The 19,807-nt window shown below is 39.2% G+C and overlaps 1 protein-coding gene across 5 annotated transcripts; it reads right to left on the bottom strand.

Moving 5' to 3' along the window:
• Positions 1-431: 431 nt before the first annotated feature.
• fosb (FBJ murine osteosarcoma viral oncogene homolog B) lies at positions 432-9,333 on the bottom strand. Of its 5 annotated transcripts, XM_037774663.1 has the most exons (6): positions 9,049-9,332; positions 8,333-8,520; positions 4,447-4,830; positions 3,900-4,007; positions 3,178-3,519; positions 432-3,017 (listed from the first exon to the last, which is right to left on the bottom strand). In XM_037774663.1, the coding sequence occupies exons 1-6, from the start codon at positions 9,110-9,112 to the stop codon at positions 2,952-2,954; spliced, it is 1,152 nt and encodes a 383-aa protein (XP_037630591.1). In that variant the 5' UTR covers positions 9,113-9,332; the 3' UTR covers positions 432-2,951. The 5 variants fall into 5 exon arrangements, with proteins under 5 accessions (XP_037630591.1, XP_037630589.1, XP_037630588.1 ...); XM_037774661.1 differs by having other exon boundaries at positions 432-3,519; positions 4,477-4,830; positions 9,049-9,333; XM_037774660.1 differs by having other exon boundaries at positions 432-3,519; positions 8,333-8,490; positions 9,049-9,333.
• Between the last annotated feature and the right edge of the window lie 10,474 nt (positions 9,334-19,807).

Raw genomic sequence — 19,807 nt, 5'->3', positions numbered from 1 at the left:
ATGTTGTATGCTTATTCTGACACCGGAACATATTCTCATCACATTTGCATTTTTGGAGAAAAATCAAAAAGGCTTCTCCAACATCTGTACAAATACAGTCCTTATTCAACATTTAAAAAAATGAGGTCTGCCCACTTTCTGACAACCAGGAGCCACATTTATAGCATTAATCTAGCCATTGTTTTTTGAATAAACATGTTTATTTATTGAAAATAAAGCTTCTTATCCAGCAAATACAATCACAAGGAATGTTAATCTCAATTAGACAACATATTTGCTTGAGTACAAGAGTGGGTTAAACATGATAATGTTCATATCAAGGCATAAACTGTCCTTCAAACACACATTTCAGTTAGGAAATAACAACGTTATTAATTGATATGTTTATAGCATGAAATACTTTGTCCTTAAATGAAACAGTTTAGTCGTTATGTTGTAGTCTGAACACTTTTAATATGTGTATTGACATTCAATCACACTATTTTTTTTTTCCTCATTTTGCATCTGCTAAGGATCAAGTGGCGTTAAAAGGTGTCAGTAGCTTTGGGACAGACCTCACAGAGAAAAAAACAAACAAAAACAAAGGCGTTTTTACCACAACCTTCTAACATCATAATATAAACATACATTTAATGTAACTTGTATAGTGCTTTATATTGTTTATAAAACATAAATACACATTGATAGAGGCAGTGACATCGTGCTTCATGGGACAGGGCAGTACTTTAAGTTTATTATAGTTTTTTTTTTCCTTTAGAAAAATATTCATTTTTAAAACTAAACCTCAGTAACATTTTATCTTGTTCTTCATTGACAAAAATATCCCATTTAGATCTGCAGACATTCATACTTTACAATCATGGTACATACACTTATATATACATGTTACCTGTATATATGTATATGCATATAGATTTATAATTTTTTTGTGTTTTGTAATGCACAACATGCCTCCAAAGTTGCCAAATGAAAATACAATAAAATAATGAAACAATAGTTACGATAAAATAATAATAGTAACAGTTATGAGAAAAAATCACCAGAAAAAAATAAAATAAAACAAGAAACGGCAACAGTACAAGTGAAAGCAGAGGTCAATGCAAAACAATTAAACGCACAAAACAAACATTAAAATATATAACAATTCTCACTCAAACATACAGGGAAAAACAAATTGTACAAATTCACAGGCAAAGAAAGGACGCTCGCTCCACGACGTCAGCCCACACGTTCTCCCCTTTTGTTTCCAGGTCTTGCTTTTGTGCTCGCTCGCCACATCAACCTCAATAAAGAAAGAAATAAACGGGCCAGGTGCCTCAGAGTGGACGCACTCACAATAAACGCACCCCCGCCTCGTCTCCGCTGAGAGAACAACAGGGGAGGCACAGAGACCACTGAGCCCAAATGTTTAGAGGTTGTCTGAATCACTACAAAAAAAGGTCTCTCCTCTAAATAAAGGCATCGGTTCACATCTGATTGATTCGGAGCAAAACACGGAGCTGGTGCGCTGCAGCAAAACGTCTGTATCTTCACTTCAGAGACTTGAAAGCGATGGTGTGAATGTGCGCATGTAGGCCCAGAGTGATGAGGCTCTGTGGTATATGGAGGTGTTTTTACTGAGGCCACTCTTCCACACAGTTGGCAAGAGCAGGGTTTTTTTTTCTTTCTTTTTTTTTTTGCTTTGTTTTGGCTCTTTCAACATTTGGTTCCAAATATGGATGGATAGGATGGGAGTCATCCTCTTCATCCGTCACCTCTCCGTTTGAGTCTGTCCAGCTCGGTTGCACTTCCTTCCTCCCTTTCCTTGCTAAACCTCTCTCCATCCTCACTTTTAACCTCGCCTCACAACATATGACGTGTTTAATCTTCGAAAAATGGCTCAGCAGAAGACAGTACAGTGGCATCCGTCTTGCGTTTTGCGTTCGTCAAATAATGCGTCTATGTGCGTGTATTTAGCTGCTGTTCACTGTAAGTATGATCAATGCGCTCCAAGAAAAAGGTTCTTCTGTATGGGGGACGGAGGGGGAGGGGTTGCGTCCCGGTCCTTGTATGAGAGAGGTGCAAAAGGGCGTGCTAGTTGGGCCGTCATTCACTCAAGGTCCCAAGGGCTCTCGGGGGTCTTCGGGCTCTCGGGGGTCGAAGACTTCAGAGAGGGAGAAACATAGAGACAGAAGAGGAGAAACAAATGGGCAGAGATGGGTCGCATGGCAGGTAGGCACACGGCAGAAGATTCAAAAAATAAAAAAAAGACAACATTAGTGGAGGCTGTGATACTCAGATCCCCAACTTGCCAAGTCCAAGCAGCGAATGAAAAAGCAGAGGGAGATCGAGCGGATGAAAGGTTAGAGGTGAGCGAGAAATCAGCAGTCTGTCTCCCAAAGTGTCCATCGTCCCTATATTTCATATTTTGCAACAAATACATTCAGCGTGAGGAAGAAGCGAGGAAAAGGATGGAAAAGGATGAGAGCAAGAGCACTGGTAGAGTCAACCGACAGAGGGAACAAGGTGGGGGCACTGGTGCTTTGTTGGAGTAAAGTGAGCTCGTTGTATCTTAAACTCAATGTACTGTACGGGCTGAAGATTGAGAATAGTCATTGTGAATTAATTCAGAGCACGTGATTTGCAACTTGGACGTGATTTTGTGACTCAGTCTGTATTCACCTATCGTGTCCAGTTGCAGGTGTTGTGATAATACACAACAAGATTTATGTATTGTTAAAGGTTAGATCTATTTGTATGGCTCTTGATTGGAATGCATGAATGTGTAAACTTGAACCCAATCAGAAACAAACGATTGGTTGCTTTTTTTTTTTCTCAATCTGCGAGACTGATCGATACTCTGCACGTACTTGCCTCAGCCTCTTACTTCCAGCGAGCGTAATGTGTGTGCTTGTCGATATGTGTGCGTGTGTGTCTGTCGGTCAGTCAGAGCGCCAGCAGCGAAGGCGAGTTCAGGGAATCAGATGACTGCTCGCTACTGCTGTTCCGCTGGTTGGCACTGACCCCGCAGGCTCCCTCTGGGTAGGTGAACACAAATGAAGATGTGTATGAGGTGTTGTAGCTGCCAATGGCCGCATCGTCATGGTTAACACCACCACCACCACTGTCGCTGGCCATGTGGCACGGCCCGCCTGGCGCCGGCTCACTTGAGCCATAGAAAGAACTAGAAAACTCTACCTCCTGCATTATCCCTGGCTGAGGCTGCTGCTGGACTTGCTGCTGAACCGGAGGCTGGGACTGTGCGGAGGACGAATGGGCCGTGTAGGCAGGAGGCAGATAGAAAGAGTCCTCCTTCACAGCCAAGCCCAAGATGGAGACCGGAGGTTGTAAGGTCTGGGGTGGGAGCTGGGGCTGGAGCGGAGGGAGCTGCGCCGAGCTGTGCTGGGAATGCTCCTGGTATGAGATCTTACAGGTCGGCTGGTGGGCCACCAGGACAAACTCCAGACGCTCCTTCTCCTTGTGCAGCTCAGAGATCTCAGCCTCCAGCTCGGCCTTCTCCTCCTCCAGGATGTCCGTCTCCTGTGGGCAGGGACAGAGAATGAAAGAAACAGGGACAGATGGACAAGACAAAGGTGGGTGAAATGGGTAGAGGAGGGAAGAAGAACAGAGCAGAAAGAGAGTGTTAGCTAAACCAAACCTCTACGTCAGTGTTTGTGGAGGTGGATGTATCCATCCCAGCAGAAATACCTGCAGTTGGATATGTAAGGTAGCTTATGTAAGAGCCCATTAATTAGGCCATAAATACCGTCTGTCTTGAGGACTATAATTGTCTTCACCACATCTAAACACACCATTACCATAAACCACAATCTCTCTTATACACACGTGTACATATGTAACGTAAAGTATGTAATTATGATCATTACTCATTCTGGCAGCTATAACAAGGCTAAGCTCACCGACTGCAGTCTGTCTGTGAGTTCTCGTCGGCGGTTTCTACATTTGGCGGCGGCCAACTTGTTCCTCTCTCGCCGAACACGCCTCTTCTCCTCCTCCTCAGGTGTTAGCTAGGACGAAGGGGAAAAAGGTGAAATTGATTAGGATAAAAGTTTTGTCTTTGTTCTTGGAAATGTTGTCATGTTGTCTAAGCTGCAGTGGATGGGCGGTCAGGGGGACCACACCAGCTATAGTCTTGAGAGCCCTTCTCTTAAACATTTTCCTCACACTTTTGTCGGTGTTGTTTATCCTCCTCCCACACAGACCCCCTCACATAGCTGACCTTCTCTGCCCTTATTTCCCTATTTAGTATGGTTTGTGATCATGAGAAGAAGGGCCAATAGTAGACATTGAGGTGTCCTTTTTTTGTTTAGTACCCACGCCCTTGAAAGTATTTGTGCACACCACTGCTCAACAACACAGTACACAGTGGTTGGATGTGATTCTTTATATACCTACAGTGCATGTGTAAAATGTCAACAAACAAGCCGTTCAAGCACAAACACTTACTAACACACCAACATCTCCATCGTCACTCACAGACTCGTCTCGTGTACGGCGGCTGCGGGCTCTGGAGTGGCGGATAGGGCCCGGAGCCGGGCCCGGAGTTTCCGAACTCGGAGAGGTGAATGCAGACCCTGAGGAATAACTTGGGCCCGGCATGTCATATGGGTCAATCAGTGACACCGGCTGGGTCATGGTTGTGGTCCCAGTGGACCCACTCTGCCCAGAGGCCTGGGAGGAGACGAGGGTTGGCTGCACCATCCACTGCAGGTCCTGGCTGGTGGTGATGGCGGTGACGGTGGGCACGAATGAACCGGGCATCTCCCCTCCAACACTGGTCCCCGGCCCGCTGCCCGCGATGCTCAAGCCAGCTCCCGCTGACACACACTCCTGAGCAGGAGACATGAACCATTAGAGTTTTACACATAAAGCCACACAAACACATTTAGACAAACAGAGGTAGAATGCAGGCCAGAACAAGCTTGGGTCAGCTGCTTTCTCAAAGTGTTTGTCATTTTCACCATGCCAACTTAAGGCATAGGCCATATAGGCAGTCGCATAGGGCGCCACCTTTTGGCCACCTTATGGGTGCCACCTTCTTCTCTGAAAAAATAATTTAAAAACAAAATGCCGGTGGGTTGGTTCTGGGGGAGTTGAACCCTAACTAGTGATGGCGAGCTGAAGCCTCATGAAGCATTGAAGCTTTCCAGCAAATTGGTTCGGAAAAGGGTTCATTTCTCAAAACCTAAATAAGACAGAACCACAAATCATAGCCGAACATTTTCTATTAAAATGTACTCCAACATTATAAAGACAGATTTAGGGAGCACAGTGAATCGGACCGTGTGAAACTGAATTTCAAATCTGATATAAGATAAGATAAGATATTCCTTTATTAGTCCCGCAGTGGGGAAATTTGCAGTGCACAGCAGCAAAGGGGATAGTGCAAAACAACAAGAAGCATCAGCTAACACAGGAAAAAAGAGCTAAACAAAGTGTAACAAAATATTAACCATTTAAATAGAAGGAAGTATAAAAAATAGGAGCAGTATATACAGTATTGACAATAAACAGACTATTAACAAGTGGAAAATGATATTGCACAGTGAGAATGAATGAATGAATGAATGAATGAATGAATGAATGAAATTCCACCTGAAAATATCAGGTTATTGTCAGTTTTTGGTGTGTAGGTGTAAGTGGTCTACTGGGACCACAGATTTGTGATATACTGTATTCTGCGCCAGTAAAGGCTGTTGGGAATGACTATAAACAATGAAAAAAATATATATTACCATGTAATCAATTTATATCTATATAATATATAATATAATGTATATTTTCTAGTAAGTATATTATGAGTATATAACATACATGTATAATAAATTGTATTTGTTTTATTCATCTTAAGTGTATAAACCAATCCTTTGGTCAATAATTGTATTGTAGTGTAGTGTAATATAATATAATAATGGCAGGAGGGGTAATATTAGTGTTCTTTGTCACTTCTGGAAAGTGGCATTGGTTTAACCAGTGAAGATCGGTGAAGATCTGAACCACTTCCTGAACCAGTCAGCGGTACGGCTGGGCAGCGAGGCTTCGGCCGTCATCAATGACGTAATTGGTCTAAAACGATACAAGTCTCGATACGCGCATCGCGGAAAACTTCCTGGATTATTCGACACACGCTCCGAAACCTCGGCACAGCACGTAACATCACTAACCCTAACCCTACCCTAGAGAGGCGCAGCACCACTGCAGGGTAGGTTTGGGGTGGAGGGGGGCTTCAAATCGTAATTTTGCCTAGGGCACCAAAAGGGTTAGAGCCGGCCCTGCATATTCATTAAAACATATTGCAGCCATCATGCCAACCTCTATAGGCTAAACTTTACCTTTACAACCAAGTAATGCCATCAAGGTTCCATAATTACAAATGCACTGAATTGTAATTACTATCCAATTCTAATTAAGGCCCTATATATTTTAAATAGTTAAATACTTGAAATTCTAGTAATGATACATGGCATGACATAACAAATATGTTAATTTGTTTTTTTAAACCAATAACAGTATGCTTGTTTTTTTTTTATTTGATGCCCATAATGGTTCATGTAGCCTATATAACTCTTACACTATACATCCTATATACCACTTTATAGACTGCACATATGTACATATTACATTTATTTATTGTACATTCTACATTTATTTATTGACGGACTGTATACACTATGTTCACCCATTCACTCTGTATCTTTTATATCTCTATTATTGTTTTTATAATTTTTGTATACCTTTATACCTCTCCTGTGATTCACTCTGTTTGCTGATGTTGCTGCTTTGACACCTGAATTTCCCTCCGGGGATTAATAAAGGTTCATCTTATCTTATCTTATCTTATAAATCACATTTACAAGTAGCCAGGATATAGAATAGCCTATGATTTCAAACAAGTGTAGAAAACAAGTTTGTTGCTGTGTCACATTTCTTTTCTATGTATCAGTATATAAATATAAACTCAAATCTGTCGCTTGTCTTTTTTTTATTTTAATTTTAGACTGGAGGAGTAGCCTATAGACTTTCAACATTATCTTATCTTATCTTAAAAATCACATTTACATGTAGCCAAGATACGGAATAGCCTATGATTTCAAACAAGTGTAGAAAACAAGTTTATGTAACCATCTAAGAAGATCAAAGCAAATGGCAGTAGATTATAAATTAAATCTTGAATTCATAATTTTGATCTGTTTGTTGCTGTGTCACATTTTTGTTCTATGTATCAGTATATAAATACGTAAAGAAAGCTCAAATCTGTCCCTTGTCTTTTTTTAATTTTAATTTTAATTTTAATTTTAGACCGGAGGAGGAGTATTCTATAGACTTTCAACATTAATATTCACATAAAAGCGTGATAAGACATTGGGAGACAGGCGGCTCTGCGAGCGTCCGTCTCGACCAATCAGAGAGCGTCTCCCCCCCCCCTCCTCCTTCTTCTTCCTCCTCCCCCGTCACACCCCCGGTGTTCCCCTTGGCAACGCGACGTAGCACTCCAAAATAGAACGAGCATGTACGTCACGGCGAGGCCTGTGAGAGGAGAGCGGACGGAGCGCGTGGAAGGAGAGAAGCGGTGAGGAGGGAGGAGGGGGGCGGGGCTTGTGATCTGACGTAGGAGAGTTCCAGCTCTCTGTCATCCGCTCTGCGGCAGCGTGCTGTAAACGGAGCACGTTGTCAACGCCTGAGGGCTGCTACCGGCAATACTACCAGCAACACATAGAGGGGTATGTCTATATTGAAGTGTTGCGAGACTATTTATATCTGAATACACACTTTAATGGCTTCCTACACACGAAATAATAATAATAATAATAAAAAATAAGAAGTGACATTTTTTCCCCCAGGCCATCAGACTTTTAAATAGATGACACCTCACACAAAACAATATCTTATACTGTATATACTGTATATGTTCTTAATGCATATGTTCTTAATATGCCTGTATATATTCTTAATATGCCTGTATATATTCTTAATATGCCCTTGTACAAAGTATTTCCTTTTATAATTGTAATATAACTTATTATTTTAATCCCAGCGAAAAGCATTTCACACGATTGTACCTGTATAACCGGCGTGACAATAAACATCTTGAATCTTGAATATTGAATCTTGAAAGGCTAGGCTATAGGAATTATAGCTATATGAAGCAACATGCCTTATTAATAAGGATACCCATATACAGTAAAAAAAATAAAAATAAACAGCAACAAAAAAAAAGCACATGTCCATCTGTGCATGTACCTGTTATGAATAAATAAACAAAAAACAGCTCTCTTTTTTTTTAGATGAATTTTCATTCATTCTAAGCATGAACATAGTCTCTAAAACTTACCTGCGGAGCACTGGTGGTCGGCGGGCTTCCGAAGGAGTCCACGGAGGAAAGGTACTGTGACTCTATAGATGGAGAGGAGCTTCCACGGGATCCGCTGTCTGGGTCTCCGGGGAAGCCTTGGTACATCTCCCCGGGGGGACCGAGAGAGAACGGGACACCTGCAGGTACCAGAGAGAGGGCGACGTCACCTGCAGCGGCAGGCAAGAAGATTACTAAAGAAGATGTAGGCTATAATGTAAGGAGAGAATCACTGATGTTATAGGCAGCATATAGGATGTTATATATATATATATTTAAAAAAAAAAGTTGGGTAATCCCACCACCAGAGAGGGTAATTTGCTTTTGTCTGCATAAATTCTTTGATCATTGAAGAAATCTCCTATAATAACCAGTCCAGTAGAGTGTTTTATACCTGATGAGTTATTTAGTAAAAGCATTGTCAACAGGAAAATATGTCTTTAAACATCTCATATTAAGCATGTCTGACTGACAACGGTGGACAGATGTTTCTATAGAAAACTCCTATAATAACCAGTCCAGCAGAGTGTTTTACACCTGATGACATGATTTAGTAAAAAGCATTGTCAACAGGAAAATACGTCTTTAAACATCTCATGTTCTGACGGACAGCAGTGGACAGATGTTTCTATAGGCTACTTATAAATGGTGCGATTTCAAACTCATATATCGTCCACATAAAGTGAATATTGACCTACCGTTGCTGGTGTTTTTGCTATTCCCCGGTGAGATGCTCTTGGTGTCTTTCCAAAAAAGTTGCATGAAGAAGCTTAATCCAGTTCCCCTCGTTCAGGGGGGAAACGCGTCCCAATGCAAATCTGTCAAGAAAGTCCGCTGGTTTCACTTTAAATCCCCCGGATCGCTCCCCTTTTATCCGCGATTATAGATCCATAAAGTCCGCTCAAGGCACGCCGGAGGACGCTCGCTATTATTACGGTGCACAGTAGCAGACCTGGTCTTATGAATGAATCCATCTCCTCGAGTACAACCAAGGCATTTCTACCGTCTAAGTCCCGCCTCGGAGTTCCGCTGACGTACATGCCCATATTTGTACTTTGGTGTTGTGTTTGGTATCCTTGGTGACGTTGAGGGATTCCCTCACCCACTGAAATGGACCAGAAGCTCACCTCGCCGACGGATAATAATAGATGTTTTTTTTTATACTATCACAGGCACGAGATATATTTCTCACCGTCTGACAATTTCTGAGAGGAAATTTTATGAAACTTCATGAGTGGAAAGTGTCTATTTAGGACCATCTATGAAAGGGACATTTTTGGGCTGTACGTCAAGAGAAGATATTATAATATTCCTTTAATGGCGCTATATCTATAAGCAGTTAGTTGCGTTCATTTAGTGAAATAGATGGCACACACATACTGTATGTAGTTCATGTAATGCATACATCATTGGCTATTAGTTAAAGAAAACGTACTTTTAGTATTTTTGCTGTAAAAACTATTAAACTATTAGATTACGGAGACTTTAAAGCGTATTTTCATAAACTAAAAAGTGCAAGTATATAGTAAACTAACAGTATACCTATTAGTTCACTTTTAGTATAGTTCACTTCATAGTATAGTTACAAAATACAACTTAGATGTAAACTAGTTGTGTACTCAAAGATTAATATTAATCTTTAAATACACTTAAGGGTATATTTTTTATAATTTGTTTTATTAATTATTATTTCATGACTTATTTGCGGATACTCTCCCTGTGTTGTATTTTCTACAATTTGAATTTTATGTATCCATGATTGAGAATCAGTAAGGTCCTTTGTGGCCAGCTGTGGCTGTCTGTGTGTATGTATGTTGTCAGGTATGATTGATTGATGTGTTGTGTCACGGGTGAGTGTCGTTCAGAAAAACTAAAATGAACTTTTCCTGTATAGTGACTGTTCTGTTGATTATTGACAAATAGTAAGACCTTTGAAGAAGAAAGGTATACTTTTATAAGCTAAAAAATGGGCCAATTTAGTCCCAAGAATTATTGAAGTAGTACACTTACAAGTATATTACTACATTGATATTAGTATACTACATAAAGTATACTTGGGGAATACACTTGAACTTTACTTCATAAAATAAACTTCAAAGTATACTACTTTTTTCCTATAGGACTTGAGTATAACCTGGAAAACATCAGAAGGTAAACAATGGCTTGTTTACGCAACATTCTAGAATCTCGGCTATGTCACTCTGGGACGGAATCCCTTCATGGCATGCAAAGGGAAATCCTGCTGTAGAGTTTCTCAGGACACACCCATCGGGACTCCTCTCTCTGTGCTAATGGGAGGAAAGACTCCTCATAATGCGTCTCTGAACACTCCCCAAACAAACCTGAGGTCAGGCACAGTGCCAAGTGGATTAACCGCATGCAGGTTGGAAAACACCCTCACAACTGTATATATCGCCTATACTCATTTTTAACAGTCTCTTCTGCACTATATTCACTTTTTTTAATAGTCGTGTATCACAGCTATTACCCTGCACTATGTTTTCATATTCATCTCCTTGTATTTTTATATCTAGTATATTTTTTTGTACTTTGCACTACTTATTTTTTTACTGCCTTTTTACTAACATGTTTTTCACTATGGAACTGTGATGCTGGAAACTTGAATTTCCCTCGGGATCAATAACATTATTATCTATCTATCTATCCATCTATCTATCTATCTATCTATCTAGATATCTATCTATCTATCCATCTGTCTGTCTATCTATCTATCTATCTATCTATCTATCCATCTGTCTGTCTATCTATCTATCTATCTATCTATCTATCTATCTATCTATCTATCCATCTGTCTGTCTATCTATCTATCTATCTATCTATCTATCTATCTATCTACAGTATCTATCTATCTATCTATCTATCTATCTATCTATCTATCTATCTACCTACAGTATCTATCTATCTATCTATAATAATGCACCCATTCTATCAGATAGATTAATGGATTTTAGTGTAGGCAAGACGTCTGTGTTAGCAGCAACAGCAGCCTCATTCAACCCAATAAATAATAAATAAATGTGGTAAACAGCAGTGTAATCCTGTCATGGACAGTGGGCAGCATGCAGTGACGGAAATCGGCGCCTGTCATTGCAAACATCACACGGCAGAGCAGAAAGTGATTCATTATTATAGCCTACCATGAGGACACCAGTGGGAATGTGGCAGGTGGGAGGTTGTTGGAGGGTATGATGTTACTCCATGTGCTTTCTAGGTGGCAAAAATCATGAATGAAAATGTAAAATACAAAGGTTTTTGTGGTTGTGATGTCAACAAAATGTCACTGGGCGGGCATGCTTACAGTTACAGCTCGATGTGTGAAAAGGCGTGAGCAAAAAAGAGGAAGAGTTAGAGGGATAACAAGTTATATTAGTCAGCACTACAACAACGTCAGAGACGAGAATCCACGGAGGACGATGTGTCCCTTCCGCGTTGCCGGTACCGGGGCTGAAACCGGGATGACTAACTCCGCCGAGTTGTTCATGATGGGGGGAATTATCGAGGTGAATAAGATGATAACGCAGGCAGACCCTCCCACATTCATAATAGCAGGACGTGACAGTGTGGGGGGCGATATCACGGTGATAACCTCTGACTAATACCTTGTACGCACGCTGATAAACACAATATACTCCAAAATATGTTTTCTCTTTTAATACTGTTCGAAAATATCACAAACAAAGTGAGTATCACCACGTAAATAGGAGCTATTTAGGCTAAAACAAGTAACCATGTGCTATCATCCACGGGTCTGCCCTGCTGCTGCTGCTGCATGTGTGTGTAGCGTTCTGTTGCCATGGATACGCCGTCGCCTCTGACGCAAAGACGTTATAAATTTGGTCTTTTTTGTTATGCAGCCTAGCAACAGGTTTCCGTGGCAACCGCGCTCTGAGTGACAGACAGCAGCAGCACAATATGGCTTCCGGATTCTTTCTGCGAACAGCAGCGAACAACTGAGGACAGCACAACCACTGTTGTTGTTGTTGTTGTTTTGTTGTTTTGGCACCGTTTTAACCGTCAGCGAAGGGTGTTTTTTCGTCAGGCACTTTACCAGGGAAGTTAAGTTAAAGTTATACGTTTATTTAGCTCGTTTAGCTGTTTGTTTCCGTGTCCTCGTCGGCTGTAAACTCAGCCTGCAGACTGTGTTGTAACTGTGTTAACTTCTTTGAGGTCACAGTGGTGTTGCATTGGATTGTGCTATCTTGTTATCTTCATACTTTTGTGGAGCTGTGGAGCTGTGTCTTTTGAGTGCTTAAAGGAAAAGAAAAATACTTCAGCTGCCCTCAGTGACCTTCATTTTAGGATCTATAATACATCTTGTTGTGACTCTTTGTTTTATTTATGGTAAAAAATAAATAAATTGACGGACAAGATATGATATTTTGTAACCAACCCATTTTGGAAAAAGTGATATATATATATATATATATATATATATATATCTCAAATAATTTAAATATAAATATATATATATTAAATAATATGTAATTAATATATATATATGTATATTTAATTAATATATAATATTAATATATATATATGTATTCATATTAAAGATATATATACATATATATATATATAAAATAAATTATTAAATAATATATAATATATATATATAATTAAAATATAATATATATATAATACATATATAATGTTAATATATATATATATATTCATATTAAAGATATATATTTATATGTAAAGATATATATATATATATTTATATTAAAGATATATATATATTTATATTAAAGATATATATATATATATATATATATATATTTATATTAAAGATATGTGATAAAGAAAAAAATATATGATATTTTGTGGAAGTTGATGGGCAGTAATTCAGTGATTTGTGTTTTTGAATAAATTCTGCAGCCATCTTCTGTTGCATTTAATACGAATTCAATTTAATTTACTTTATTTAATAAATAGATAGATAGATAGTAACTTTATTGATCCTGAGGGAAATTCAAGTTTCCAGCATCAAGTACAAAAAAATATACCAGATATAAAAATACAAGGAGATGAAGAAAACTGTTAAAACTGAATATAGTGCAGGGTAACAGCTGTGATACACGACTATTAAAAAAGTGAATATAGTGCAGAAGAGACTGTTAAAAATTAATATAGTGCACGGTAACTCCAGTAGCTTAGTCTAAAGTGCACTGTATGCATTATTATCTGTCCTGCAGACCGTCCTCCTTTTCCCCCCTCTCCCTAAAGAGGTGTTGTACAGTTTGATGGCTAGATATAATCCACCCTATATCAATAGGCTACTGATTTCAGGGAATCCTAAAAGCATAATAAAAACAAACAATAAATAATTCAGTGATTTGTGTTTTGAATAAATTCTGCAACCATCGTCTGTTGCATTTAATATGTTTTACATTTAATTTACTTTATTTAATAAATATAATCCACTCCAAACAATAAGACACTTAAAATGTATCAAGAGTAGCCTAGTAAGAGTTTGTCAATCACTCCAGTCCTGGTTGTGAAACAGTGTTACAGAGGTTTTTATGTCTCAGGCAATGTGTAGTCTACCTAAATCACTGTATTATTTGTGACTACATTTAGCCTATGAGTGTGAATGAGACTGTAATCCTCTCTCTAGACTCTTTGTTCCTTGAGAGTTTGTTTGTGTACAACTCGTGGTGGTCTAGACGAGAGGTAAAAAATAGACGCAGTGTTGTCTAATGCCCCTGATGTGCTTTGTTTTGCTTGCCCCTGTCTCTTAGTGTATTTTCGGGAAGCCACTAACTTGCACAGTGCTCATGAGGCCAGCCCCTGTTTCCCTTTGGAAGGCGGGCCGTGTTTGCCCTGTCTTCCTGAAAAATATTGGTTACCAGGCAACGGTTAGGCCTGTCCCACTGCAGAGTGCTGTTGTTTACACCCCTTCTGGCTCTGTATCCCAACAACATTGCATAAGTCTCACAGGCTTCCCCCACCTCACTGAGAGAAACTTGATCGGCCTTTTCTCTCCAGCCAACCAAAATGTCTCGTACCCTCATACCATAGTTTTTCTCTCGGCCACAGTTTCCTTCTTTGTCTGCTGTGTTCACTCAGAGCCGCTCTTACTCAGACATTCAGTGCAGCAAAACTGAAACTGAGGCTAAAGGCTGTGTATGAGGAAGCTGTGCTCGACTTGACTTTCAGGTGGCTAAAAATCCCTGAAGCTTTTTATTACATGATCTGTTAGGTGGGGGTTCAGGTCTGCCCCCGTAACCGTCTAATAACACATCTATTCTCATCTAAATCCACTAATTCTTTCTTGGCAAAGTCCAAGGCCTTCCTGCACGTCTATGTAAACACGGCTTGTGTATACTGTATTAACTGAAATGCTTGAGTTGAATTTAAAAAAAAGTGGAGCTCTGAATTCATTAATATTTCAGTTCAGCTTGAACCATAAACTTTTGAACTTGGAACATCCTCTTTTTTTTTTATATCAGCACAGCTACATGTACCTTTCTTCTGTTTGTTATTGGATTTTTAGTCATCATTGTGATGCAAGTCATGAAGATGACTTTGAATTACAAGTCAAACACAGACATTTATACAGTATATACTTCATCTGTACAATTTAATTACTGCCATACAAGTTGAGAATATCCAGTTTTTGTATTTACTGCGAAATATTATGACTACTTTTTTTTTGTTTTATTATGTTGGTTTGTTTGGTTTGCTAAGTCTTATGTCAAGCTCTGAGTGCCACCTTGTTTGCTTAGTCTTTTCTCAGGTTGTTGTACAAGTCACTGCTGTTTTGCAGGTTGTGGTGTTTCATTGGATTTTGTTAGTTATACTGTAAGGTGCTCATGTTATTTACCTATCTGTGTATTTGACCTATATTTTCCCGTGTGAAGCCTTTGAATGATAGCATGAAAAGAAAAAATACATGCTTCAGCCTTCTTCAGTGTCCTTCATCTTACGAGAGATAAATGAAAAAAAGTGCAAACAATTGTAGTACACTACGTTTCATTACAGGCAGTTTCTCCAATTTTCCGTTTCACAGCTGACGCTGTATTTTGTAGTAGTGCCACGGGGCAGGAGGGGAGAAACTCTCTTCCTTTTTGTTTTTGTGAGAGCCAAATAACAAGCAAGCCTTGATATTAACCTCCACTTTCTCCTGATTCCCTGTAGTGTTCATACTGTTGTTCAGACATACAAAATCTGGTATAATCGGTTTTGTGTTACTTGTAGGGTGAATTAGTTTTGTTCTAGTTAAAATTTCACTATTATATGATTTTGGGAATTATATTTTTGGAAATGTTCAGTAGTTGCAGGGAGGAGCTGTTTTTCTATCCATTCATTTTCTAGTGTCAAAAATAAAGAAGTATCGATACATTAAAAAACGGTTTCAAAACTCATTTTCCGCAGTATTGCTACACGGGTACCAGCTGCGAGTTGACACACACTGTTATTATTTAATACAAATCTAAAATTTGATGCCCTCAATGTTTTTCCCATGGTATCAAAAATGGTATTGAATATCAATATTTTTCAAGGTATTGTATCGAAGTCAGAAATTCCAGTATTGTGACATCCAGACCAGCTGCCTACATAATATCAGCTGTCACCTTTTGGTACAAAAGTGCAGACAGAGGGTCCACTCTGAGTTAATTCTGGATATATATATAAGCTCCTCACCCTGTCCCAAAGGAGGTGTCTCACTGAGATCAACATCTCTTTTTCAAGAGAGACCTGAGATCAAAAACAAAAAACATTCATGAGACAACCAGCATACAAAAACAACACACATAAGACCAGACAACCGACAATCATGCGCCTTAAAAGACATCAAAGAGTAAAGATGGCTTGAAATCAGTTCTTCCAAGGTTTGCATATGTGGAATATCTATAAGGTTAAGTTACAAGTAGGGAGACATTTACATCTTACTTAAATTTTTTGACACAACCCCAAGACACCTGAACTCACTCACTCAGATAGCAACCTAAAAACTTGCTTGACTTTCTGCTGCAGCTCTTGCGTCAGTTATAAAGTGATTACATGCCCTGGAGCAACATCCCCATCGACCACTACAGGACTCATCAATGGATAGTCAAGACCACAAAACCCATGTTGACTGAAAAGGAAAATTCCCATGACCCGATCAGTATCCGTGTGAAGAGCCGGTTACATTATTTACACTTGTGACTTTCCAGTTTTTCTTGTTCCCTGCATCAGCACACAGCTCCCATTGCAGCTCCCTTTTGTCCTGTTTACGTTAATGTACTTTGTGTTTACACGGTGCGATCCTTTTGGCTCTCTGGTTAAATAGCGAGCTTGTGTGTTTATAGGAACCCACACAGCACACACACGCACAGCAATAATTTACAGTGATCTGTGGAGAAGGTAAAACATTTGACTGTGCATGCGTCATAGCTTTGGTTGTGGGCTCTTCTGAGACAAAAAATGTTCTAACGTCATCTTGTTTCACCCAGCAGAGCTGTATCAGACCTCTTACACTCATTGCCCTCAGTGTTCAACAAGTGAGTAAGGCATTACCGTATGATACGATACGATACATTACCATACGATACAATACATTACCAAACGATACGATACATTACCAAACGATACAATACATTACCATACGATACGATACATTACCATATGATACGATACGATACATAACCATACGATATGATATGTTACCATATGATAACATACATTACCATACGATACGATATATGTTACCATACGATACTATACGTTATCAGACGATATGATACGTTACCATATCATACCATGATCGTGACGTGACATGTTACGTTACGTTACCATATCATATCATACCATACCATACCATACCATATGATACGATACAATATGATACAACTTCATTGTCAGTTTACATGAAATTCATTTTGCACCCTTAGGCAATTCTGTTCAAGAAATTGTACCATGGCAGACAATTAAGATGATGTACTTTACTTTGTTTGGTATCATCCTAAACCCATTGGGATAATCTCATTTTAGCGTTTGTGTTTGTCATATGTGGCGATGTTGGCAATGCCTCTAAATAGCCCTATTTGCAATTGTTCACAGCGTCAGAACAATTCTTTTTTATTTTTTGCTGTAAGTGCAGCCAGAAACGTCAGCATTGAGGCGCAGAATGCAGAGCGGATGGCTCTATTGTATCATGCACTGCATGGGAGTCGGATGCCTAAAGTTAAATGCAATCAGTGGGCTTCAGTATTCCACAGCTCTCTGTGAGTCAGACACGAGCAGCGCGTCAATCCTAGCCTACTTTGAACAGGCTCGCTGCCAGTCACAGAGGCAAAGTGCCAGAGAGAGGGAGGGACACGAGCAAGAGGGTGAGGGAGAATGAGGATGAGATCAGAGGTGGAAAGGAACGCAGTATGTTTAGTCAGATACTGTCGTTAAATAGTTTTGAGGCTTTGGCTGGCATTTTCACATAAAATTACCCACATTTCCGACATTTTAAACATATTACTTCACTTCCTGAATCACAGCAGACATGTCATAGTAGGAAAAGCACAGTAACATTAACGATGGCTCTGTCCTATTCAGTTGTCCCAGTAAGTCATGATAGTGAGCCAGTATGCACAATACCATTCTTAGTTTCAGGTGATTATACACTAATGAAAACAAAGTTATGAATATTATTTTCCATTTCTGCTAGAGATCCCCCTAAATGTTACTTTAATGTATAAGCAGCATTTTATTGTTGTAGGTGGGGCTAATTTAACTATTTTACATACTGTTGGATGGTTTAATCTACTTGTGTATCATATTTAAAAAGCTGACATATTTTGTATGTAACATTTTAATTAGCAAAGTAACTAGTAACTATGTCTGTCAAATAAATGTAGTTGAATAAAATGTACAATATTTTCCCTTCAAATGTAGCCTAGTGAAGTAGAAGTATAAAGTGGCATGAAATGAAGTACTCAAGTAATGAACATCAAAGTACCTTAAAATTGTACCTGAGTGCAGTAGCTACGATGCTGAGTAAATGTACTCCAATACTTTCCAATACTGGCCGTCTGTATGTATTAGGGCAGTTTTGTTTTCATGCTTTACTCCAGCGTATTGGATTTGAAATGAAACAATGACTGTGATGTTAAAGTATAATTTGAGAGATTTTACATCTAAATCCAATGTAAAAATTGTAGCCATTTTTGTATTTACCACAAAGGGTAAAAGGGCAACAAATACCTGAAACACTCTAAAGCTAAAAATCGGCATTTAAACATCACTCTTTCATTTGTAATCCAATTTGCTGGAGTGCAGCTACCACGATTAAAAGATATCATACAATATTACAAAAAGCTTATAAAATACAGTGCTGTAATTTCAACAGTGAAACAGTTTGAGGTAATTAGACCCGGCAAATGAATAATTGAACACTACAGGGACTTTAGAATTACTACTTTTCTTTAACTTACCATTTTGAAAGCAGGACCTACTTACTTTGCAGTGTTTCTTCACAATGCAGTATTTCTGCCATTATTCCCTAACTCCACCAACAGCATCATTTTGAAAAATGCAATGGGAAATAGTCCTTTTTCACAGCAGACATTTTGACATGTCAGAGTAGGAAAAGCACAGGTGAAACTGATATCATTAACGATGGCTCAGTTCCATTAAGTGTCCCAGTGAGCTATTCTAGTGAGCCAACATGCACAAGACCAGGGCCTCCCCTAAGTGGAATGCAGCCATCGTTAATGTTATTAAACACACCTAGGCTTTTCTTACTGTGAGAAGTCTAAATGTCTGCTTTGAAAAAGGTCTATAGAGTGCTGGAGGAATGAGTCTTAAAACCCAGAAATGAGTTAGCATTTTAGCACTTCCGGTTCCCTCGTCTGGAAGTCAATGGGTTTTTTGAATGGGATTTAAGTTGGATACCTGAAATAAGGTATGTGGTTAACACAACTGAAGATATTTTAATGTTTTGTTCTACAATATAAAATACATCAGTAAATACCCCACTCGTGAATTTTGAAGCTTTAATATGTCTTTAAAAAGGTGGTTGCTAACAAGTGGCTAAATGAGACTACTAAACGTCATCACGTCGACTCGTCCCCCTTTACAGCCTTGTTGTGTATACTTGTGATGTAGTTTGTTTATAGCCTAACGTTAGCTTTTTACTTCTGCCGATTGCGTTCCCTCTTCAAAAATCATAAAAGTGGTGTTCATTAGTGGAGATTATCTTGCTGAACAAAACATGTAAGTATCATATACTTGTGTTTGCCACAGAGTTTATTTTCTGCAGTAATCCAAAATCCAATGGAAAAATCCAATTGTTTTTTTGTCGGGGGAACCCAGGGCCATACTAACTTTCTGGTTGGCCTACAAAAATATGTTATCCCTGCAGCACTCTACAGGCTTTTTCTCTCCCCCTGACCCACCAGAAGTGGTCCCCCATCAGAGCATCTGATGGGGGACCACCAGAAGTGGTCCCCCATCAGA

This window comes from Sebastes umbrosus, chromosome 7 (assembly GCF_015220745.1).
Source record: "Sebastes umbrosus isolate fSebUmb1 chromosome 7, fSebUmb1.pri, whole genome shotgun sequence".
NCBI classification, from domain to species: Eukaryota; Metazoa; Chordata; class Actinopteri; order Perciformes; family Sebastidae; genus Sebastes; species Sebastes umbrosus.
The sequence above is the reverse complement of the archived record's forward strand: the minus strand, read 5'-3'. Positions and strand labels throughout refer to the sequence as shown.